This window comes from Onychostruthus taczanowskii, unplaced genomic scaffold, assembly GCF_017590055.1.
Source record: "Onychostruthus taczanowskii isolate IOZ18803 unplaced genomic scaffold, ASM1759005v1 scaffold143, whole genome shotgun sequence".
Classification (NCBI taxonomy): domain Eukaryota; kingdom Metazoa; phylum Chordata; class Aves; order Passeriformes; family Passeridae; genus Onychostruthus; species Onychostruthus taczanowskii.
The window spans coordinates 77806-104295 of NW_024498608.1; the positions used below are offsets into that span (position 1 = coordinate 77806).

The following is a 26490-nucleotide window of genomic DNA, read 5'->3' on the forward strand; positions in this document are numbered from 1 at the left end:
TTTTCCAATACGTAGCATTAGTAATGCTATGTTATCAGTCTCATTATTTCAAACTTTATTTAAGCCTTGTTATAAGTTGCCTAACGCTAGTTCTAAAAGAACAAAGGAATTCAAAATTTATTGACATCACAAGAATTCTGCTTCTTCAGTCAGACATCTGAGGACATACTGACAATTTACAGGTTCCCCTAGGGCTGATTTTACATATCATTTAACACTGCCCTGAAATCTGTTTATCCTGTTTGAGAATTTTGCACATCCATTGCAAAATATGTATTTGCAAATAATAAATATTTGACAGAATAAATACTTGACAGAAAATACGTATTTCAGTATATCATCACAAAACATACAATACATACAAAGGTTATTTCAATGCGACATTATGTAATACAAAAAAATTTCACTGAAGACTGTAAAATACTTCAAGATACAGAACCCTGATACACTGTAATCTGAGCACCAAGAAGAAACCTGAAGTACAATTAATCTCAATTAAAGACTCTCCAGTATTCAGCTACTGACTGAAGTAAAGCTCAGCCAGCTTTACCAAAATCTTTATTATTCCTATCCAGTAAGAAATACTAACACAAATACAAATCGATCTCTAAAAATTGAAAGTATTATTAGGTTAATTTCCCTATTTTGTCTTATGGTGTTTTTTTTTTAAATATTTTAAATCTTTCTTTCATTTTCTGCCTTTATCAAGGAGAAGGTGACTTAATCAATTCTCCTCTTGTTCCTTATTTCAAACAATTGCAGTGTGTTTTCATCCAATTCATAGCCGTACAACTGTTCCATGTTCTGCCTGTACTTAAATGTTGCCCTTGCCCTCAACATGGTGATGGTGTGAACTGAATATATGCAGGTAACACCATGACAGTGACGATCCACAGCTGAAGTGTAAAGAAAGGACACATTCCATTATGTAACTTTCAAAATAGAGACACCATTACCACTAAACTTATTCCACATTAGTGCAAAAAGTGCGCAGGCCTGAGCACTGTGTTACATATCAAAAGGCCTTGACAATGCACAAAACCTTCACCAGGCTGTGGTTCACCACCACTCTCAACTCCCTTCCCCACTTACAAAGAAGTCCAAGTCTATGGGAAAGGATTTCAAGACTTTAACAACATCTTCTTGTCTTCTGTGAGAAAAATCCATTTCTTTTTGGTTGACAGCCAATAATCCAGAGTGAATACAAATACCTGAATTTTCTCACACTGAGTATTTTCTAACATCTCCCAACTGCAGGGTTGGTCTTTAAGGAAAAATAAATTCTAAAATGAACTTATTTTTCTTTCCTCACCAATCTTCAGTTTTTCAAATCTTTCCTCCCCACAGGGATAAATAATATGAACTTGAAAAAAAGACTAAGAAACTGTTCAATAATATAATAAATATAAAAGATTAAACTTTTTGGATTTATGTTTGATAATATTTGTCTTCATAAGAAAAAGCTGATAATGAAAATTAAGTAAAGACACTGAAATCATATGAAGGCCTTAGCTCATTCCTTTCTTTTTAAATCAAAGTGAACTGGTTTGATTGTTCTTTCTTGCTATAATGCAGTGCAATGCATTGTGTTTTTCACAAGCTGAAGGAAATGGAATCAGTTATAACACTATATAAGTACTATACATAGCAGAGTATTTCAGCTCCAGATAAAAGCTTTCAACTTCAGCATGCTATGACTAATATTTAACCAGTGGAAAGTATAACCTTGGGGAATGAGATGGTTTGAATTAATTCCTTGGGCTCATTAACAGCTGTTCTTAAGACTGCCAGAATGCATCTGGCAGATCAAAACCACTAATGTGGAGTAATAAAGGACAGAAACTTGGCACAATAGAATTAATACAAACTGTATCTAAACAAAACCCAAAAGCTTATGGTATCCTTTCATTATAGGAAAAAAACACAAGACCATGTTCTTTTGAGATAGACTGTTTTTTCCAACAAAAAATTCAGTGCATACACTCCTGGACAGCAAATTTCTGTTAGTTTTCTCTACCCATCAGTTTACGCATCAGAAAAATTTGAGATTGCAATACACTGATATTCCAGCAAAGGTTAACAAGAGCAGCCACCATGTGTATTATTACTGTCCTATGCAGAACTGTACCACCTCTAGGTAAAACATGAAACATGCTCTCTTAAAACACTGCTAGACACTAGATATCCAACTATGGCATCAAGATTGTCACACTCCTAAAATGAGTTGCTATTAAATATATGAAGAGAAACTTTAGAAAGATGGAAGATTTTTTCCTATTTTATTTCTGTGGGAATATTTTCTAGATAATTAAAAACTAATTTTAAGTCAGTGGTAGATAATATTTGCTTAAGATTAGCAATTGGTCTGCATGATGGGGGTTTATATTTAGTTCTTGAATACGGTAAAAGTGAATGAGAAATGCTAAAAGGAGCTTAGAAATGCAATGCCAATAGAAGCAAGGCATAATCTTCAGAAAAAGGACGGAAAAGAAGAAATGGTGAAATATGGGTTTGGAACTGGTCTATTCACCTTTTCCATAGATTTCATTTAAGTGTTGTGTTTGCAAGAGTTAAAAATCCAAAGAATTGCACGCTAAGTATGTGGTTATTCAGCTTGCTGACATTCTCTGAACAGTGATACAATCACTGAATTGTTATCAACAGAAAGCACAGAAATGGAAGCTGATGCTAATCAAACTGAGTGTGGTCAACACAAAGAACGCACCTTCATGACCAATAACGGACCTTCCAGCTGTCTGGAAGCTAATGATTCCTGCCACATTGTCACTTGCCAGGATAACCACTGTGACAGTGTTGAAACTGGGCAGAATCCTACTCCCTCCTTCAGTATGCACCAGGCTGATTATGATGCTTTCATTATCCTCTGGCTCTGGATCATCTAAAATGGTCAGTGTGACCATCTTTTTTGTTTCACCTAAAAGTAGAAGAACATATACATACTTACATGTTCACATGAAAATCACCTTTAAAAAGATGCAATCATCTACTCTAGTATTAAATACTGAACTTATATAAAAAAGGACATGAAGAATCTTTCCTTATTTACCGGTCTAGAAGTTACTGAATGTCGTTATGAAAATGTACTCAATTACTAATGAAATGTTATATTAGGCAATATAATTTAAAAATTATTAAATGTACTCTGTAGAAATTAGCAACAATTTTTGAATGCCTTGAATTGCTTTATAAGTTCTTCGGCTTTCAAATTTTAATTAGAAAAAGGGAATAATTCTTGTAAAAAGAATTGCCAAGTGAATACATTTTTCTGATGTCACATACAGACATATGTACATGAAATTTGACTATATATTTACTGGACCAGGAAATGCATTAAAGTGGGCAGTCATTTTATAAGTTGCATGTCTTCTGGAATATCAAAGAATGACAATGCAAGCAGCAAACATAATCAATTACCAGGCTCTGTTATACATTACAATTTGCAACAGAATACTATTGGTAATTGTATGTGCCTAACCTATACTAATTATCAGTTTACCCCACACATATATTTTTTGTTATATTGCCTTTCAAAGTATTTTGAAAATAGATTTAGTAAACTTATAAAAACTAATATAATTACATGTCAGTTTCCAACTCACTCCTGGGAATCTTTCATTTAAGTTCAGATTATTTAGCAAACTAAATGAACATTGGAATCTTTACTACGCTCCCATAAATTGTTTTCAAAACAATTGCTCAATTATCTCTGACTTTGAAAATATAAAATACATCTGTCATGTTGCACAGTGCTCAAATAATGCCTGACATAGATGTTTCTTATTTGCAATTTTTTTAACTATCCTGTTATGTTACGAAATCAATACAATCTCAGAATCTAAAAAGATATAATCATTAAAAAATAGTACTGTGTCTAGAAGGTAAGAACAAAAGACCACTTAGGACTGATTTTCATTTTCATTATCTTTGATACACCTATTTCAGCAATATTATTCCTTATTTATTTAGTAAAAATGTTATCTTTATAATGCGCAGTGCAATATTTCTTTAAAAATACTTGAATATTTATACTTTTCATCCTTTTTTTTTTTTTGTCTTTGTGGTCTTTGTGTGTGTTTGTTTTGTGTTTTCTTTAATTTTAGACAAGAGAAGTTAGTGCTAAATCTAGACTTACCTTCAGAAAACACCAGAATCTCACCAACACCCACAAAATCCAAGTTTGGCGTAGCAGTTCCACCAACAACACGCCATTCCACTGTCACCTGTCCCAGGCTGCCTTCTGTCCTGTCTATCATTAGCTGCACGCTGGCCTGAGGACATTCTTCTACTTCAATATATAGGCCTTTCTCTGTTGCATTGGGACTTACACTATAGATCTTAAATACTCCAAAGGCATCCCCATTCATCATTATGGTAATTGTGGAAGTATTTGGCTGCCCAATAGTTGGTTGATTTTTTAAGCTGGCTGAGATGTTAAAAAGTTCAACTTTCAACAGGGATACAGTGAATTTTTCATCCAGCTCTGGCAGGCTGTCAGGAAGTATGGTAACTGTGAGATTTGCAAACTCTTCCCCTTCCTGCATGATGGCCCACTGTCCTGTGATAGATTCATAATCACTACCAGCAATGGCTTGTGTGCTAAAGAGAATGGATGTACTGCTGATGTTTTTCTCGTAGGTCCATAATCCTGACATGTTAGTTAATGGCCCAATCTCTGTTGTCAGCCAGAGGCAGAGAGGAATCTCAGAGGCACTGGAAAATGTAAAGGCTGAACACGCTTGTTCTTTTAGGCACTGAGTTGCACAGGCATACAGTGGGTCACTTGCTGCTGACACATTCACTCTGGTCTTGGATGGCTGGTCAGGAATTCCTTGTACAGGAGACTTGTAATAGGCCAGTATATCCTCACCTTGGTCAATGGCAAGAGCTACAATGTCAGTCTCAGAAGTGCTGTAAAATATTTGCAGCTGACCAAACCTTCCCCCACTAAAAGACATTAAAATAAAAATGTTATGTTAGCTGGTGAAGCATGTCTAATAATCAGTATGTTACTGGGTTAAGAATAAAAACAAAATCAACTAATGCTTTCTGAATTGCCGAAAAGTTTCAAATAGCTAATTAAAGTGACTTCCCTTGAAACTAGTACTAGAATAACTGAGTAGTTGGGTTTTTTGGAGAGCAAGTTTGATTGCTTATAGCTTGGGTAGCAGTCTATTAAGCATGCATGTTTGCAAACATTTGTTTCTAGGAGTTAACTTAGTCTTCCTAGGACCATCAAGGAAGAAAAAGCCTTTGTTGTCTAGCATTGTTGTCACTCCCCTGAGGTGTCCTCAGGATACCATAATTCACATGCAAAACCTTTTCTGCTTTTCATTTTGTCTTCCATCACACAACATTTGATACATTTTATCCTCCAGTTCACATCACAGTAACAGGCTGGTTTGAAGCTTTATATGTCTTGTCAATTTAACAGGCAAAATAAAACTTCAAGTACACAGTGTACACTGGGTTTACACTACATATGTATTACATTTGTACTTTATGTACAAGCAGACATCTAGTTCAAAATCAATGTATATGAAAAAAAAAGCTGGCAGAACAAGAAATTTATGCAAATACCTATACAAGGGTGTGACATTTAAAATTAATGCCAAAAAAATACTAAACAAAAAACAAACCAAACCGAAACAACAACAACAACAAAGAAAAAAAGATATTTAAAATCAGCCAATATTATACAGACCTTCTCCTGACTGATATATTTGCAAGTAAATTTCTTTCTAGTGGCTCCTGAATTCGATATGAAGATTGATGAAAGAAAACTGTGCCATAAGGATTATCATTGGCAGGTATAACAATATTTGCCATGCCATCTAACCCGATAGCAGCGCCATTGGAGGCCTGAGTTAATTCAATATGGACAATCTCAAAAAGAAAAAGAAGAAGAACAAATAATGCAGCTAAATAATTTTTGCCATTCCTACAAATAATCACGAGCAAAATAAAATCTGAACTTGTTGCAGCTTCCTGTCATAACATTTCTTGCTTTGATCTGCACACATTTCTTATACAAGTTAAAACTCTAATACTGTTTAAGAGAGACATAACTACTCTACTTACTTCTTCTGTTTCTGGAACATCATCAGCCAGGATTTCCAACAGCAACATCTGAATGGCTTCCCCAGGGCCAAAAGTAATATTACCCATGGAAACTTGTAAGTCTTCATCAGCAGGATGCCCATTAATGGTAGCAGCCCACTGAACAGTAACATTACCCAGGGTCCCAGCATTACGGATTATTGGCAGATTTATGGTTACTGATCCAAATTCAGGCTCCTCCACAGTGAATTCAGTATTCTGAAAAACTGACATACACCACAGGGAGATGTAGTGCATTAAGAATAAAACTGAAAGTAAATATATCCATTTCTGAAGTACAGAGTTTTATTTTAGTTGCTTGCATTTACTTGCACAGGTAAATCCCTTTTAATCATGTTTAAACCTAAAAGCAGACTTTCAATACCCATATTTTCATCCGCAGAGAAAATTAGTATGAAAATCAAGCTCTCATCCAAAAAGTCTATTGCAATACACCCACTCTCTGAGCCTAAACTCTTTCTAAGGTCTCAGAATATAACTTCATAATTATCCCCAGCAAAGAAACTCTTTACCAGTTTTCATATCACTTATTGAAGAAATAAATTATAACTATTTAACACGGAACATGTTAAGTAGAAATCACTGTTTTTTAGAATCACAGAATGGGTCATGTTGGAAGGGACCATTGTAGATCATTCGATTCAAGCTCCCTGCTCAAGGAGGATCATCACAGAGCACATGGCACAGGAATATGTCCAGACAGTTCTTAGATATTTCCACTAAAGGAGATTCCACAACCTCTCTGGGCAACCTGTTCCAGTGCACCATTACCTGCACAGTAAAGGTCTTCCTCATGTTCAGGTGAACTTCCTGGGCATCAGTTTCTGCCTGTTGCCTCTTGTTCTACTGCTTGGGGCCATCAATCAGAGCCTCCAAGAGGCTCAATACTTCTGTTTTATTAAAGTCCCATTACTCCTGTATTACATGTATAAATTCAGTTTATCTTATCTTTTCCTTTACTCCCTATACCCACATTTCCATTTCTGAATGTTTTTAGTCAGCTGTGAAGTTGCAGCTCCCCCACAAACCCTCCAAAAAACTTGTTAACAGAAGAAAGAAAATATGTACTCCTTTACCAAAGGATCCAAATGGGTCATCAGAAGCGTCAATTGTTATGACTGCCCTTGTTAAAGACCCAAGCAAGGCTCCTCCTGTTGTTTGGTTCAGCAGCTGAACATAAAATGACTCCTCAAGTTCAGGATTGATATCATTAATTATATAAATTGGCACAGCTTTACTTGTTTCCCCTTCTAGTAGGACAACATCTGATGAAGCTACACTGTAGTCCTCACCTAGATTTGTAGATGAAAAAACGCAAAATAATAAAACACAGATAACGTCAATGCTTTATGGTTCAGTGTGGTGAACATTATCATTATTACCCATTTTCTCTTTGCTTATGCATGCATTTCTCTGTGTTTTTATGGTGTCTTTTCCTTTATCTTTAGACCTCAAAACTCTATTTATTTACTTATTTACTTATTTATTTACATATTTATTTAAGTCCTGTTGCCTTTTAGATGTCTGGATGGATCAAAATAAAACTTGGCTGACCAAAAGAGAAAGAGTTTGCACTGTTAGACCAAGAGGTAGTTACAAAAGGTCCATTGTTATCTGCTGTTCACGAAGTCACACTACCAAGATGTTTCTATGTTTGATTTATAATTGCTGTCCAGCTTTCCAAGAGATAAAAGTGAAACAGAAGCACCTTGTCAAAGCAGATTTCAGTAAAGGGCACCTTTTATGTATCGACTTCAGTTTGGGCAAACTTGTCTCAGCTGTCTAGAGGAACATCTGTGATACACTAGATCACAGCTCTGCTTCAGAAACTAATTGAAAGCATACTCTGATATAAATCTAGCTACAGATTTTTAACACTCTGTTACATAAAAATGAAATTAAAGGTTCTCAGAGCATGTACCACCCACCTTATCAGTTTGGACATAGCTGAAATAGAGTGCACTCAATTTATAACTGTCTAAGTAATCCTAGAGACTTCAAAATTTTTCTCCTTTCTTTATGTACCTTCTCTACAGCAGGGACCAACTGGACAAGTTTACGTTACGTTTTCAGAAGTACAAGTCTCCTTGAGTTTTGATAGATTTTTCCATATTTGTTTTACAGCTAAGTCCCCAGCTCTTACTTCCTCTCCAAGAAGCTCAGCTAAGCAATGCATGATGGGCTTAAATATATACATGGGACTAAATAGCTTTTACATGTACTACTATAGTATTTTGGGTGGTGGGGGGTGAGGGGATGTTTTAAGTGGTGATGTGCTAAGTAAACAACTAAGTAAACAAACATCCTAATTCCTTCCCTCATTTCACTTTTAGGCTCTCCAGTGATAATGTGTAAACTTTTCCCTAGGTCTTAGATTTATATTTGATAAGCACAGTCAATGACCTACTACTTTATATTTCATACATGCTACATAACGGTGCATTCATTACACACTTGTTTGTTTCAGCTTTAACAAAGGCTACATAGTTCTGCTCTTCTGCTTTCTTACCAGCTGTTGCAGTTATTGGCATAGCTTTAAATTTCACAGAAACATCTGAAAATATTCCCCCGGTTCTGGTCACATTAATGATTGGTCCAACATAGCTTTCAGCAACTCGCACAGCTGAAGCTGAAAGCTGAAGTGTTCCAAAAGCATCATCATTGGCATTGATAATTACATGAGCTATTGTCTCACCCAGTAAACCAAGTCGAGGAGAATTTATAACTGAAATATAAAGAAAACATAGTGAGCAGTACCTGAAATGCTTACTATTCATGGCTATAGAGTTCGTAGGCACACATGTAAGTTTAGCTGTCTCTAGTTTTCATGAAAATTATCTTTTTTACAACTGGACAAAGCATAACTACAAACCACATCAAAATGCATGTGCTTAAATTATCTTCTAGCAGAAAATCTGAACGGTATTCTACTATGCTGTGGCGCATACAAGCCATAAATTTTTGAAAATACGAAGTACTGTGAATTTATTTATTTATTTATTTATTTATCCATCAGACTAATCATAAGATCAATACAGTTCAGAATAATTTCAGTTTTACTTTTAATATAATGAAATATAAGTAAGACTTCAACTCCAAGTGGAACTACATTTGAAGGTACCCCTTAATCTATGAGCAAGGGCACCAATTAGACATGCCAAGATTCTCTGAAGTGCAAATCAGGCTGTAATGACCTGAATTTATGTGAATGAGAAATTAAGTAAAAATTGTCAACACTAAGAAAGCAGCACATCACTAATTCTACATAACTTTTTTTTAAAGACTTTTTTTGTATTTTAATTTTATAAACTAGTTTAGTTATTTCTCACTACTGAACTTCCAGAAACAATGCCAAATAAGCAGGTATTAGTGCACAAATACTATAACATATTTGGCCTGAAACACTTTGCATAAGACAATGCAAAAGGGATAAAGAAATACTCATGCTTTTCCAATAAAATAGTGTGCCAAAGGAAATAAAAGTTAACAGGCACAAGTCAGGCAGCTAAGAGATATCTTAACTATATAGAGGTTGGCAGAGGTAAAGAATTCATTTGTCGTGCTGCAGTTTCTCCTGTTACATATAAATACTAACCTTCATAGTTAAATTGTAGATTTACGAAAGATACTTACTTGGCCGATCCTGAACTTTCTTGATCAAAACAACATTGCTTAGTTCCACAAAAACAGATTCTGACCTCTCAGGATCATCATCATCCAAAATAGGCAAGGATATTGTGGCCTCACTTTCATTGCTTGCAAAGACCACATAACCTGTAACAGGTATGTAGTCTTTTCCCTCTATTGCTCTGACAACATCAGGTGGAAGAAAGTGCAACTTTTCTTCATCACCAATAGTTCTGTATTTCACCATTACTGTACCAAGGAGACCACCACACCTTATAACTGTCAAAGAGACATTTTTTGTTTCTTCCTCAACTTTCATTGGTCTGTTTCGCTCAGAAAAGATGAAGACTCCATACGGATCATCATTTGCTAAAATAGTTAATGTTGCATTAGTATGATATCCAAGACGACCAAGGGAGACATTGATGATCAGGACTGAAAACATCTCATCCAATTCGGGAACATCATCAGGAGAAACCTGTAATGTAATATTTGCTCTCACTTGGCCAACATCAAACGTTACATTCCCCTCTGTAGAGATCAGGTCATTGGTGAGATCGTAGACTATGATCCAATGCAATGTCACCTGAGATAAGGTCCCATGACTTCTCACAACCTATGAAAAACATAAAGATGTGCATATTTTTGTTCTATGAGAAAGAAACATAGAAGTGTGAAATGCAATTAAGCAAAGACAATAACATGAAGAATTAAAGTCATGTCTGTGTTTTAAAAACATGTAATTTTTATTATCTTAGCTCTGCAAAACTTGTATTACCAACATTTACTTTAACACAGTAGTCCCTTGATTCTAAATAAGTAGAAGATTTTAAGTTTTTGGATATTATTATTATTTTAGTTTCAAGCTGAATAATTGGCAAACACTGCATGACTGGAAAAACAAGTGTTCATGGCAAAGTTGTTAAAAACCCCATAGACTAACGACAAAAGCATCAGAGAACACCAGTGAAAACAGACAGAAGAGTACAATGCAGCAATATGAGACTCAAAGCTTTCTAACCTGCAGCACAACATTGCTATCTCCATCTTCAGGTTCAGTTCCATTCACTGAAATGGACTCAGTACTGAACTCAAACACACCATGAGCATCATCAGAAGCCTCAATAGTCACAAGGATGTGGGATGCAATTCCCAAGCTAGCTGTTAAATGAGAGTCCAAAAAGGTTATTTTTATCTCTCATGTTTTCTTACATGAAAGAAAGCAGCTGAAGAAATATGCTACAAAAATACGAAAGAGAGTATGAAGTATCTGTGCAGTTTATCTTTGTTTTTTTTTCTTTTTAAAATGCATGGTAACTCCCTATATGGAAAAGGAGCTGACTTTCAGTAAGGCAGTCCTCTCAGTCCTTCTATGGAACCATGCAACAAAAAAAGTGTTATTTTAAGGGAGGAACCAAAATAAAATTACAGGTTCAATGAATGAGCATGGAGCAGCATTTAGGACAGTGAGGAGTTATACTGTAAACCACAATGGAAGAGGAAAGACAAGATGAATGCAGATCTCATCCTGACATAAGCTGGAATGAAAGAAAAGTATAACCAAAAAGTAACCAAAAAACCCCACCAAGTCAAGTAAATCCTACTTCTAAAGACATTGTCTTGGGTGACATAACTTGCTTCTCTTGGAGAGAAAGAAGAGTTTGGCACTTAAGGAAACCATTCCTGGAAACAAGTAAAAGGGAAACAGAATGTCAAAGAAAACAACAAAAAAGAAAGAAAAAAAAAAGTAAAAAAAAAGAAAAAAAAGAAAAAAGAAAGAAAGAAAAAAGAAAAAAAGAAAAAATATTACTCTATTGGCATATGGGTGCTCATATAACATTTTTACGTCTGCAGGTTTTCATTTAAATTCCTATATGCATAGGGTTTTCTCATATATTCTATGTTATTTCTTCATTTGGTACTTTTTATCAATATTAAATTATAATTGTTTTCTGCATATCATGACATAAATAGAAAGAAATGAAAGAGGAAAAATGAAAAAATAAAATTATTTCATTAAAAAATGTAAAACAACTTACTTTTCTTTAAGAATATTTTTGCCATGAAGGGTAAATTATACATAGATTATATCATACAGGATCAAAGCATACAATCAGGTAGTTTTAAAATTGCCTTCAATTTTAAAAGTACCTTTGCTTTTTTCTCCCAGGAAAATTTCACAATGTTCAGACAAAGATAATTTTGTAAGTTTTAATTCTGAAATTACTGTATTGTGTTTTACAACAATATAGTTTTGATTATGTAAGAGCCTGTTGTACTCTGCTTTACATTAAACACTGACTGCTAGTGAAATTACAACTAAGTTAAAATGGAAAAGAATTTTTTTTGGTAAAACCTTTTGTTAAATCTAAATTAATAATCTCTAACTACATGTAAAGAAAGTTGTATCAAGCATAATAATTTACGACAGCTATTACACTTATAAATAAAATATAGGATCAATCAAAAAAGCTTACCAAGTTGAGGGACAGTTGAAAGGAAGAAATCCATGTTTCCATCACCACTACCACTTCCATCATTTCTAAAGAGCTCAGCAACTTTAAGATGACAGACATACAGATATATACACTTATATACATTTATAAAAAGGGAAAGCAGAAAGTAACTTAAACATTTTTGGATAACACAAAAAGACAGAGGTGTATTCTAGGAAAATGTCAATTTTCAAAATTAATTTCTGCAAATAGCCAGAAAAAATATTGAATATGCCACCTCTTGTTTAATTTATTGCACTGGAATCGTAAAAGGAAGTCAGAAGGAAAGAAAACACCTACAACTTTATCCTTTTTTTCTGCCTTTCTGTGTTCCCTCTTTCTCATTCCTAATTGAGAAATTAGAAATGGGGCAGGGAGGAGAGGGAAGAAGTGGCTAGACACTGTGAAATGCTCTTACTCTAATATTTTCTCACAAATAAAAAACTTGTGCCAGAAAGTTGAAAAAATTTGGCAGCTTAATTGATGGAACCTTTATTCTAAGTTTCGTGCTTGCAGTGGTGTTGGAAAGCTCCAAAAGATTATGTTCAGGAGGTAACTGCATCTAGTAAATTACCAAAGTTAGCTGTAAGTTTTCTAACTAAAAAAAGTGAAAGAGAGAAGTTTGTTTAACTGAAACAACTACTTGACCAAAAATTCCACAGGCATAAAAACTCAAACTTTTATTAAAAGATTCCTAGCATAACACCACCATGCCACATTGCAACACAGACACTCATGTTAATATGATCTAACTTTCCAGAAGGCATCACACTTGCAATTCTGAATTGCTTAGAAAAATATCAGTTAAAAACGCACTTTATGGCTCTCCATATTTTTAATTACTTCTTTTCCTTCAACCAGGAGGAATCTCCCTTAAAAATTGTTTGCACTGGAAATAAGTTCTGTAAAGCAAAATTGATTTTATAAGGCAGGAGCACTGATGCTTGCTGACAGTTGTAGGACTAACATCTCGCAGCAGGATTTACACTAGCTTCTAGCTAGTTCTCCAACTCAGCTAAACTCCCCAGGCATGTCAAAATGCTAAAGCTATAATCCATTTGAATAAGTTATGAGTGAGTTTATTGCAATTTCTCCAATTTCATTTAAGTGGTAGATAAAAACCACACCTTTGGCTGTTAAACCTTAAATACTGAAAACTTTAAAAAAAAAAAAAGAATTTTTTTTTTTACATTACTTTATTTCTCTCTATCAACTATGGAATTATGTAATTTAAAAAGCAGCAATTGCCTTTGAATGTATGGTAGTATTATGCTTTCTTTGAGATCTGATTGTTTACAGCAGTGATTAACAAAAGCTGGACAGTTTTTTCCTAAAAGGAATTGCTGCTTTCTGGAGGGTGTGTCTTTAGAAATAATATGGAAATAGTTCACAAGGTTTTTAAGAGATGAATAAAGATCACAAAAATACAACCAGTGGGCTGATATATGTGCCTTACCTCCTCCCTCTGGGTTCAACAGCTCCACTTTAAACGTTTTTTCTAGTTCAGGAATAGAATTGTCAGTGATGTTAACAGTAATGTACTTGTATCTTTCTCCAGGCTGAAATTCCATTGAGCCCCAAACAGCCTGAAATATGACAGATCTTCACAGTTTTGTTCAAGTTTAGTGTTTTCATCCAAATGAAAAAAGAAATACAACTACAGTTCTTTTTCTCTTTTTCAAAACATCTACTTCTCTTCACTTTAACTTTAAAAAAACCTGCTGAGTCTTTGTTATAAGAAATAGCAATCTAAACTCAATGTATTATAAGCATCTTCATTCACCTACATTTTTCTGCACAAAAAACTGTCAGACAAGAAAACATATACTTATAAGCTATGCTGTTGAATATGTACAAATCCTAGGAAGTACAAATATAATCTTCACCTGCATATGCACTTGTATGGTCATAGAAAGTCTGATATACTTAGAAACAATAGGAAATATCCATTCTTGCTGCACTGACAATTTTCTTAAGGATATCAAAATCAAACCCAGGGGCTTTTCCTAGGAAACACAACATGCTGCACAGAAAGGAGGCAAAATGCACAGGGGGTTATATTCGTATAGTGAGTATTATGCATCTATCACACCACCATAATAAGACAAACTGTTTCCGTGAAAAGAATCACAGCAGAGCTAAAATATTCAAACTGAAGGCTATTCCCAGGACAAAGAGCTTTAACTAAATTCTAAAATTATTACATTGGCAATGGCCATACCTGATAATCTTTAGGACTGAAAGCTGTAACTGGCACTGTCCTGTATTCCATAAGAACTGTTCCAAGAAGCCCTTGTGCACGAACTACCAATAATCTGATGTCTCCAACTTCTTCTTTAACAGTGATATGGGGCACAGCAGAGGCTGGAAGAATCATTTCATCACTGGGCTGAGGAGGTGGCCCCACTGAGAACTGCAGTAGTCCTGAAAGACAAAAAATATTATTGACATAACTTCTTATATAAAAGTCAAATTATAATAATAAAAATTAAACAAAAATATTTATAATATTTATATTTAATGTTTATGAAATTTTAAACATATTAAGATGCCTTTAGGACTCAATCATGCTATTTCCAGGAATGTACTGTGTACTGTTCTCTCTCTCACTGATATTCATGTTAGTCTTACAAAAACCATTTCACAAGAATGAATTCAATGCCTTCCAAAAGAACCCAAATGTCATAATATTGGGTACTTATTGGTATAATAATAGGCAGGCTTAAATGTCTCCCTCTTTTACAAATTCTCATTTCACAGTACCATAAAATCAACACATGCAATGTGGTTTTCTTGCAAATGGGTATGATCCCATGTTTGGTCCAGGAAACTTTAATTCCTTTTTTGTAGTATTCTCAAGAGTAAGTAATTTGACTTTCATTCTTGTATAAAAATTATGTGTGGGAATCCATCAGAGGTTTTGGGAAAGGTGCAAAAGGCAGACCTCAGAGATAGCAGAACTGTGATTAGAGCTAAGCAGTAGCCATAAGATTTGTCAGCAGAAAAATTATGTAAGAAATAGAAAAGTAAGGACAAACAGAACAATGGTCTGTGTATTAATGCTTGTCTAGAATAACTCCCTAAGCTACAGAAAAGTATATCTAGTGAGATATTAGGAAGTTCTAAGCTTAATAATGGAGCTCTGTGCACTGTGTTTTAAGGCTTACAAGCAGGTATTGGATTTGAAATAAGCAAGCATTGTTTTAACGGAAGGTATGTGTGCTTATAGTGGTTGGATAAAACTACTGTCAATGTGCTTTTGCTTTCTGTGATTGGTCGAAAAACTTTTAAAGTGAGCTGTAACATTAAGTTCTTGATCTGCTGCCTGGGATGTGAGCTGCTGGCATCCTCCCGTTGTCATAACCATGTAATGAGACTGATGATGGAAAATAAAACAGCTCAAGATGCGTTCCTCAGCAGTCCCGTCCCATTCGTGATTTGTACATAGCCCCCGGCTGGCAATAAATGGCGCCCCGTGTGAGCACCCTGTGATTAAATTAATCTCAAGTTAGATAAAGTGTAATACTTGACATTGCTTCTTCTTCTATCTAGGCTAGGCAAATTTTTTACCTCTTAAGCTGGAAGTATACATAAATCTGCAATAAGACTATGTATCTGCAATATTGTTACCATATGGGTGGTCACTGGCTTTAATGCTGATATCAGTAGTTTCCTTTTCCGGATCTATACTTGCTCCGCTGGTAGGAGTTGAACCTAGTTTTCCATCTCCAGACACTGCAGAGACTAATGTCACACGGAAATATTCATTTAGCTCTGGAATGTCATCATCAATAATATTCAAATTTAAGACCTAGAGAAGGACCAAATAATGGAGAAATCAAAGTATGCAACATACATCCTTTAAGAGTTTTATGACCCTTTTAAACAAAGAAGTTTTTAGTCAATCAGCTGTATCTGTTCTGAGTTCAGAAAGAAATATAGAGAACACTCTCGCCCTTCAAATTATTTAACCTTATGATAACAGGTTTAGAATACCAATTCCAAAAACATCTTTACCAAGCTGTCAGAGACATTACAGCAATTAATCTAACTTAGAGAGCAAGTGAAGTTTTTAATGCCACCTGACACTTAAGGTTACAGATCATACTACTACGTAACATAATCTGCTCTGCATAGGCTATAATATTAATTTCAGATAATTCCAACTTTCTATATATCATGATAAGGTTTGATAAATATATAGGAGAAAAAATTTAGGTAGCTGATGTAGAGGCATGAGAATGAGTAGTTTTAAAATGTCAATGGAAATTCTCTTAAGATTTTTCACCTCATGAGCAACTGGTCCCAGTCTGTTTCTTAGGGCCATAACCATCTGGTTCTCTGTATGTAGACTGTATACTGGACCACATAGCAATGGAGTAAGAGGGTTCACCAGGTCTTTTCTACCATTTTATAAAGTCAGGCTTCATCCATGCTGCCAGACTGGAAAAGCTTGGCAAATTTAACTTTGACTGTATGTAATGCAGTAATAGAGTTCAGTAGAGAATTAAAGCTGAATAAACTGCCAGGAGCATACTATTTTCCAAAATCACGAGTTTTTGTCAAGCTGTAATCAGTTATATTGTTTAACTGGGACCAAATCCACAGCTCTTGGATCTTTTCAAATTATGTCAGTAGATTTCACTCAGTCCCTACTGACCCCAAGAGAATGACAGAAGCAAAATTAAAGACAGTATTTTCTACTAACAATCCATCCTTTCTATTTAACTAACACTAATAGAAAACACTTAACAAACTTCCTACAGTACTGTGGTCCCACACCTCTTTTCAGATAAATGTAAAATTCCCATGCTGTGTGTTGGGGTCAAATTTACAGAAATAGACTAATCAAAAGAGACAGAATGTGGCTAATAGTTGCAAGACATTTGATTACAGCAGTGAAGTTGACTGCTGTCTATTTAATTGTTGTGGAGGTAAAACTGATCTCAACTACTCAGATCAAAATCTGATCTTATTCCAATTTCAGAAGTCACTAGGTCCACTATTCAAGCCCAAGACTACCTATACTTGAAGTATGTGTATGGATATACATATATCTAATATATACACATACGTAAACATATTTTATGTGTAATTATTTGCATTTAAGCATTCATGCATGCACAGTAATGCCTGAAGTGAGATGCACATATATAGGTGTCTATCCTATCACACGTTAGATGTCTAAGATGAAAAAACCCTGCAAAATGTAATAAAAGCCATGTGAAGAAAAGACTCTTTAGTATGAAAACCAGTCAAACATCCTCAGAAGGTGTTTTCCAGCAGGTTTGCAAAGGACAGGATGAATAGTTAATAGGAAGGTAGGGTTTACCTCTGATCTCTGCCAAGGAAGGAATGTGATAGTGCCACTGCTGTTAGAAAAATCGCTAATGGAGTAATTAATGCCCCTGGAATCAACCTGTGAGATAATGTAATTTATATACACATAGTCTAGGGCACCCCTTGTTCGCTCCACAACACAGGATATAGTGGAACCCTCATCAGCAGCCTGGAAGAAAGCAAAAAATTGACATATTTGTTATGATCATAGTAAATCAAAAGAATAAATGTAAAAGGTTGAATTCTGTAATGTTATTCAAATGTTCAGCAATTCTTTATTGCTGTCATGTTACTTTCAGCACTTTTGGAGTGACAGGAAGCTGAAACTGACGTTGGTGGTGGTCAGAACAATCTTAATGGAAATTGCAATAGCTTCTAGCATCTCCATGAGGTCAGCCAGCAACTGTACCCTGTTGTTTCTCTTGGACACAAAAACAGAATCAACATTTGAAATGTGTATATCAAAAGCAAAAGACTATACTGTTTTATATTAATGCTAAATATCATTTTAATTTAAAGAAAGATTTGGATTCCTCCTTTCCCTGACTAAAAACACTATGGGAAAAAAAATAGATACATTTAAATTAAACTATATTATTACAATTCAGAAAAAAACTGAAGAACTTTTTGTGCTACAGTACTCTTTGCAATTCAGTCTTCACAAAGAACATGCCCTTAGCAGCAACTATTTCACACATTTGGAACAAATCAGGTATTGATACTGGTGAGGTCTATTAAAAAAATTATGATCATCAAACTAAAATAGAAAATAATTTTAGTTGAAAGTTACCAGAATGACTAAAGCCATCTTAAGCATTAGATAAATTTCAGAGCTGCTGTATAGCACAGTGCAGATACTGAATATGCCTTCAGCTGCTTAACACACAGATAACGACATAAGGAAATTAAACTACTGATAAAACAATGCTATAAGATAAAGGCAAAACAATTAACATGCCACATAAATTTTTAATTTTGCTTCATGGTTGATTGCTGATCTATGACATCACAGAATTATCAGTGGTATTGGAAACTGAAGGAATCCATTATGGTAGCAGATGGTAGGCACCTGGAAAACAAACTGAACCGAACTGAAAACTATCATCACTCAGGCAAGATGGTTGCCTTCAAACATGTCATAAGGACTTCAGATAGAAAGGATGCACTTAAGAGATCATAAGAGCTCCCAAATTAGAAAGAAATATGAATTTTTTTCCAAAATAATCTAATAATAATAGAATTGGGTATCATGTCTTTCTCCTTCATAATGATTAAAAAACTAAAAACTGGTTACCATTATTTCAATCCCCTCTAAAAAAGATTCCAGTTTATATACTACATATATGGTGGTCACCTCCATAGAAAATTTAATGTTTAAAAACAGTAACTTCCAACCAGTATTAAGTGAATTCATATCAAATATGGTGATGAAAATGATGATGATTTAATTTAAGGGAGGAAGAGATTGGAACAGAACCCAGGAGAAACAATTGCTGCACAGAGCAATCGCTCACCACGTGCTGACCAATACCCAGCCCACTTCTAAACAATGACCAAGTGCCTTACAGGTAACTTCTCCAGTTTATTAAGTGGACATGACATTCTGTAATATGGAATGTTCTTTTGGCCAGTTCAGGTCAGCTGTCCTGGACATGCTCCTTCCCATCTTTTTGTGAAGCTCTTCACTAGCTGAGCATGAGACACAGAAAAGTCTTCGACTCAGGCAAAGCCATACTTACCAACAGCCAAACCATCCTTGTGATACCAACATCATTCTCATCCTGAATCCAAAACACAGAACTGTACCAGATACTAAGAAGAAAATGAACTCTCTCCAAGAAGACATCAGGTTACATTCTCAGAAGTTACAGAAGTAGAGGAAAAAACTGTTCTAGGAAATTTTTAGCCATAGTCTTCAGTTTATGTAATAAAATAAATTTCCTTAATAAAAATAACCTGGGGGGGGGGGGGGGGGGGGGGGTTGAAAAAAAAAAAAATTCTAAAAAAGTAATATTGGAAATGTTAGAGTGACTGAGGCTGTATAAACAGAACTACACAATTCCGAATTCCAGAAAACTTTGCTTGACTACAAAAACTAAAAATGTAGAATCAAGGCCCTTCAAAGGTTAGTTAGCCTTGCCATTAGTTTGATCATGTCTAAAATTTCTCCTGTAGCTTTCCTTATGAGCATCTTACCTCAGGAATACATGCTCCAGTGAAGCCAAATAAACCATTAGCATTATCACTTTTCTGTATTCTTAATCTTGCTGTTGTGTTTTCTTCTGAAATTCGAGCTCCACCACACACAGAAATGAGTTTTAGGATGAATAACTCCTCTCCTTCTTCCTCTTTGTCATCCTTTGCAGACACAATGAATGATTTATTGGTTTCTCCTTGCCAATAGTCCAAATACCCAGAGACAGGGTGTACATCACTCTTTGCAGGAGTTGCATGGAGTTCATAGATCTCTGCCTGTGTCAGTTTTCTCTCATAAAGCCTTACATCCTGCATTAAACCTGTGTACCTGCTGTTGCCATTGATTCCTGCTCCAATTCTCACTATTCCTGGACCTGAGAAGTAAATTAGAATTTTTTCATGTTATTGGGTTCAAAATAACAAATACATGTAATTATTTTAAAATCTATGGTGAATTATTTATTGTCCCTGCGCTAGTAATCATATTCATCTTGAAATGAAGACTGGGAGGCTCCTGAAGCCTCATCTCAGTGTTACAGGTAGACCATTACAGGTCAAGTAATTCCTTCCTAGATCGTTCATGTTTTTCATCCTACTAATTCTATCTGCACATTGTCATCATCCCTTATCTTAATGAATCTTGGAAATTTCTCTCTTTCCATTAAAAAATTTCAGAGACAGCTGCAGCCTATCTCAATTTTGGTTTTCCAAACACTTGTTTTACCCATTTTATATCTTTGTACATTTAATGTGTCCTCTGCTAGGATAGAGAATCCATTCTGTTGATCAGAGTATTAGCCACACAGGACATGCTTGTACACGCTGGAAGAGAGGCTTAAGAAATGTAGACCCAGTTTCAAGTACTTTTTACAACTGCTATAACATTTCTTTCTCTCCAAAAAATTATTCTATTCAGTACATAAGAGAATGATAGTTCTCTTCTTCACAAATAAACTAAGCTGTTAGCTCATACTCATTCCTGTCACTCTAAAACATAGAGAACATATCTCTTCAGCTGTTTTATGATTTTGGAAGGAAATGTGTCACTTCTAGAAACTTCTAGAAACTGCCAACTGCCAAGACATAAGGCAGAGGATGGTGAGAAAAGCCAGGCTACAGTACCCACTGTAGTATCCAACATTAAATGGTGAGAGATTAAATTCTTAGCTTATACTTGTAGTATCTCCAGACAGAGCTTTATGTTTGTGCACACATATGCATGTAGATGTATATGCATTTAACATCGCTGCACTTTTTTAAATTTTCCTTCTTTGATTACAGAGGATCCTGTACTCAAGAATTTGATAATCATACACTGCCTATCCCCATGAAAGAAAACATGTGAAACTTATGGGGAGAGAAAGAAAGGTAAAGGAGGAGATTACTGCTATGCAAAAAAAGCATATGGAAGAGTGAGGAAATGCAAAAGAAAAGAGTAAACGTAAACATATTTCCATCATACAATACCTGACTTTGTAAAGCAATTACTTGTAAAGGATGCTCACTGCTATTCTAGTAGAGTGTAGAAGTCCATAATGGTTATGCATGACTAAGTCACATCTGGGAATATCGAGTTAGGGGAACTGAAGTACATATGCTAACATTATTTGGAGCATCATTAAACATATGGGCAAAATTTTCATATGCCATGTAAATACATGCTTAAGTACATCTAAACCCTAAAAATTCCAATGCTTACAAAGTAGTGGTTTAGCTGTAATATAATACACAACTAGAATCAAAAACATTATTATATTTTGTTTTAGATATCAAGAGAAAAAAAATCTTCCTTAGCCACAGTACTGTAAATCTAATAAAAATCTTAACTGTAAATATATATAACTATATGTATAGTTATATATCTATAAGCATACATGTAGAAATGTAATTATTAATTTTAAAATTATTGAAATTCAAGCTCCCTTACAGTTCTGATGCTTTTTAGAAAATTTCCCAGCTCTTACTTCCATTTATATGGTTTTTGAAAATCCCTAGAATTTTCTATGAATTGCTTTTAACTTACTAATCAGATACAGTAATTTCAGAATCTTGCATACATCTTTCAAGTAGCTAGACTTTTCCTTATTTTGCAGAACTTCACACACGAAGAAAAACAATACAATCTATTGGCTCACCATCAGCAATTGCTTCTCCTTTAAGGCTCTTAATTCCTCCTAGAATTGGAGTTCCATCCATGTAAAATTCAATTATACTTTCATCCAGAGTAATCAGAATATGAACCCACGTACTTTCATCCAGGTATTTAAGGACTGCTGCTTTGGCTATGTATGTCATACAGGATCCTAATGCTGTATAATGAAACACTACAGAAACATGAGAATCATTTGTTTCAATTTTCACACCATAATATAAGGTCCCATTACCATCGTCCTTTTCAACTATATAACCATCAGTATTGACATTAGGAATTAACCACGCTGAAAATGTAAAATTAGTTACTGCAGTATTTCCATCGTATGGATATTCCAGATGAATAATTCCAAATGCATCCTCTTTTCCACTGAAATACAAAGCATCTGTTCCACTGTGATGGCGTCTCATGTGTGGCTGAGATTGCACTGAACTTGGAAATGATCCCAGCAACAAGAAGTCCACCATTGATGGTAATCCAGTTTGAAACGTACTGGACAGTATTTCCCAACCTAAACGGACAGCACCAAAAGTGCCTTGATGTCTCCAGATGGTGAAGTCTGTAATATAGGAAAGATCATCTTCAGAAAGAACATCTTCTGCTATCTCTCTGTCCTGACTCTCTGGATCCATAACGAAGACTCCGAAAGGGTCATCATTGAAAGGGATCATCACAGTTACAGCAAGGCTTGTTTCAGACAACTGCCCACCAGCAGATCCACCTATATCATGGAAGTTAAGAGTAAGAGTTACTGGTCTGAAAAAAGTTACTAAGTATTTTTAAATGTTTAAACAAACTGCCTTTTTAAATAGGCGTAAATCTTCTTTAAAGTGTCTCTGCACTCTTAAAAATTTCTCCAAATTTAAGATTAACATAAATTAACTGTATTGGTTTTAAAACACTACAGAGAACATTTTCATAGAAAACAAGCCATGTTATTTTTCAATTGCAGAATATAACTATCTTTCAGTTAAAACAATATTAGCTCAGATTTCCTGAATTAGTAATGAGATAGTAATTGCTTTTGTAATTTGCTTTCAATTCCATTTGAAAAACATGGGGTCAAATTAATTTCTCATTATACTCCAAGATTTACACAAATATGAAATGGCAACATTTGGTTCATTGCCTCCAAATAAGAAGAGATTACCTTGCAAAATCAGTAACTAGATGTGTGTTAAAACAACTCCTAAGTTGTTTTAACACACACTGAACAGCTCCTAAGTCCTGCCATTAGTCACCTACTTCTCCACAGCAAGAAGATCATGGTATGACTGTAGAGCCTCCATGCACCCTAAGTAGGAAATCTTCTGTACATGCATATGGATTTCACTTACAGAAATGTCAACATATTTTCAGTTGTATCTCGGCACAGAAGACCATAAATAGTACTGAGGTGGAAGGAGTCCAGCAGATTTGGAACTCTACTCAGTAGCAGGCCTGTAGCAGTTGTAATTTAAGTGATATGAAGTGGTAACTATTTGCATTTTAGAGAAATTTCTAGAAAAAAGCAAACAAACCAGCCAATCTCCATTACGGTAGATATGCATAACCTTTCATACCTTCATTTTGTCAGCTCTACAAAAAGCTCTACATCTCTGAAATCACTAAAAGAAATCATTTTTAAAGGCCTAATTCCAAAACTGTGTTCATACATCTAAATTAAAGAAAAAATTAAAAACCTAAAATGTCACCAGAAAAGTATAGGATAATACAGGCATCAAGGCAAAGCTCTTTGCAGGACTGTTTTCTTTTTGATTGATCAAATATAATTATTTCCTACCAGACAGGAAGGGAATGGTTATATGGAAGACAGTACCTGAAACGTTCACCAATTTTAAAATGTAAAATTCATTGAATTCAGGAATTTTATCTGAAACAGCATGAAGCACTATCTGCTTTGATCCTTCACCATCCATAAAGTACACAGTCCCATATGTTTCATAGAACTCTTCTCCTGGCTTCAGTGTAGAGTCATTAAGAAACAGCTGCCAGCTTAATGAGACATTGCCAAAGTGTCCTCTATGTCTCAAAATCCTGTTCAGAGACACAGAGATACAGAGATGAAGAGACACACTGACAAAGGGTCGATGTCATGGCAGGTATACATCAGCATTCTCCATTAACAATGGAAAACATAGACTAATCATCCTTACAGTGGAATATAATATGCATTGTTCTAAATAACCACAAATAACAAACAGAACCATGGACAACAAAAAAATCCTCTTATAGAGCCTGCAATTTCACAATGTATCTCCTCATCGAGGTATACCAGAGATGTCTCAGAAAGAAAGTAATCAATGAAGGTACATGCAAAATAACACTGTTTAGATGACCATCAGTTTGTCTTGCACTTCTATTTTTTTAATAATAAAAATGAATGTATAATTCAGCAAATTAACATTAAAAATTGTGTTAACTGGCCAGTCTTAGAGAAGAAAGAGAAGGCATTTAACTACAAGTATTTTTTTTACTTTAATCATTAAGGTGCCTTAACCTTTTTCGTATTGGTATTTAATTTCAGTTATATAGTAGGTCCTTCACAAATCTGATTATTCCATATTAAGAATTGAATAAATATTTTAAAAAGCATTTATTTGTTTGCATAGCTATCTGGTAACATAATTTCACCAATTTCCAAAAGGTATTATAAGTAAAAACTGAAGAACTGAACTGAACATAAAAAAGTTCCTTTATTAATAAAATATGTTTGCATATAAAAAGAGCATTTCTGCTTGTGTGGTAAAAAGCAAAAAAAATCTGTTTAAAGCATTGTTGTACAGGTCTGAAAAATTAATTCAGTAAAGTAGTCTAGGAACAGAAACACAGTATGTTTTTACTGCTTCCAAAGGTTTCCTTTTGTCGTTATTAAGCAGGGCATTTTATTCCAGCAGTGTAGCAGGGTTGCAGTAACTCCAGTTACTCTCTTAAAAGCTCAGTGTTGCCAAAGGTGTTCTCACTTATTAGATTATAATCTAGTCTGACCCTTTTCTTATGTACTAAAAATAAGTCAAATCCTTTTGGGCTATGGAAGAGACAGTTTCCTAGTAAATATATTTTATCAATAAGGACTAAGCAAGGTAAGATTTTGGTGACCTTGGAATCACGTGCTTCCATGAAGCACCTGTATACAAATGTGTTTAGTTCAAATCATTACTCTTCACAACACTGATTTAAAATCAAAATTATTAAGGACCAAAAAGTCCCTAAAGAGGAGCATAACAAAACCAACCACAGAATATACACTTAATATACTCTTTTAACAAAGATTTAAATTTTTAGATGTGCAACACAAGCATAAAGATCTAATTAACAGTCATAAGCTTCTATTTCAAGGCCTTAAAACAAACAATCAAATCAAATAAAATAATAATATATAAAATATAATTAAACAATTGTGAAAAAGCCTCTTAAACTGTTTACACTGTCAGATTTATTGTGAACTTGTGATTCTTTATACCCTGTCTAAAATTTTCTCACTGAAAATCAGTATTTTTGTCAATTTATAACCACGTTCTGACTTTAGGAACATAAAAAGGTCAGATGACACAAAACTTAATTTCTTAACCCTTCCCTTTCCTGAATACATCCCAGCAGCTACAGGTCAGACTAGGGAAAAATATATTCAGCCTAGAAGAAAGGCACATATGGACTTTGAGCATGGCTCCTATCTGCAATTTACAGATAGAAGAAATACAAACTAACAGAAAGAATATAATAAAATAGGTTTTTTGCAGGGTAAAATTTCAAAGGGGGGTGCAAAAAGAAATTAGCAACCACATAGTTGTATTTAGCCGTATTTTGTATTTACTTCTCTATTGGTCCAGGTCATATTCTGCTCACTCATCTTGATCCTTCTGAATGTACACTCTCGTGAAAATATGATAAAAACCCCTATGCTGCAATCTTACTGGTTTATATTTTAACAGGAATTCTGTACACATTTTAATATGCACAGTCTACTTGATAATATAAGAGTTGATGTTTGATGTTTTGTTTATCCTCAATATGTTTGCAAATAATTTAATCCAAAATTTGGTGGAGCTGTTTTTCTAATAAATCTTAGCAATGTAAAAAACAGGATTAGATCAAAGTACTATCCATAAAATAACACACACATCAAAATGTACATAAATGTATTCAAAAAATGGGCAACAATATTATATAAAAGTTACTTACAAAAAAAAATTACTTTTTCCTTCTTCCACTGACTTCTCTAGAGGTTCTAAGGAGAAAATTCCATTAGGATCATCATTTGCTTCGATAATAACTGTAGCCACTCCAGCATTAAAGATAACAGTATCCCCTAAAAAGAGGGTGATTGATTTTATCAAAACTGGAATCAGAAATGGAGCTAACTCTAAAATTGAATGTATTTTCTTCTCACACCAATAGCTTTCATGCAAAGAAAGCAACAAGCAGTGATAAAACAATCAGTGCAAACTAATATTTGAGATATTCAGTAACAGACAAATCAGAGTAAAAAAAAAATGTAAACAGCATCTACGGCAAGGATCAAGAATGCAAATTTGAAGAAAA

At 34.5% G+C, this 26490-nt stretch overlaps 1 protein-coding gene across 1 annotated transcript in view; it reads right to left on the bottom strand.

The window, feature by feature from the left end:
- ADGRV1 (adhesion G protein-coupled receptor V1) overlaps nucleotides 1-26490 on the bottom strand; it is a gene marked incomplete at its 3' end in the record, with an annotated part of 121696 nt that overhangs the window by 66489 nt on the left and 28717 nt on the right. Inside the window, exons 18-34 of the mRNA XM_041398295.1 lie at nucleotides 26131-26257; nucleotides 23768-23985; nucleotides 21932-22669; nucleotides 19797-20170; nucleotides 17593-17769; nucleotides 15891-16071; nucleotides 14482-14684; nucleotides 13717-13846; nucleotides 12243-12323; nucleotides 10787-10926; nucleotides 9772-10381; nucleotides 8648-8863; nucleotides 7215-7430; nucleotides 6100-6344; nucleotides 5723-5904; nucleotides 4154-4965; nucleotides 2726-2935 (exon numbers count right to left, since the gene is read on the bottom strand). Of these exons, the coding sequence (XP_041254229.1) occupies nucleotides 2726-2935; nucleotides 4154-4965; nucleotides 5723-5904; nucleotides 6100-6344; nucleotides 7215-7430; nucleotides 8648-8863; nucleotides 9772-10381; nucleotides 10787-10926; nucleotides 12243-12323; nucleotides 13717-13846; nucleotides 14482-14684; nucleotides 15891-16071; nucleotides 17593-17769; nucleotides 19797-20170; nucleotides 21932-22669; nucleotides 23768-23985; nucleotides 26131-26257 (4860 nt within the window). The remainder of the gene's footprint in view (nucleotides 1-2725; nucleotides 2936-4153; nucleotides 4966-5722; nucleotides 5905-6099; nucleotides 6345-7214; nucleotides 7431-8647; nucleotides 8864-9771; nucleotides 10382-10786; nucleotides 10927-12242; nucleotides 12324-13716; nucleotides 13847-14481; nucleotides 14685-15890; nucleotides 16072-17592; nucleotides 17770-19796; nucleotides 20171-21931; nucleotides 22670-23767; nucleotides 23986-26130; nucleotides 26258-26490) is intronic.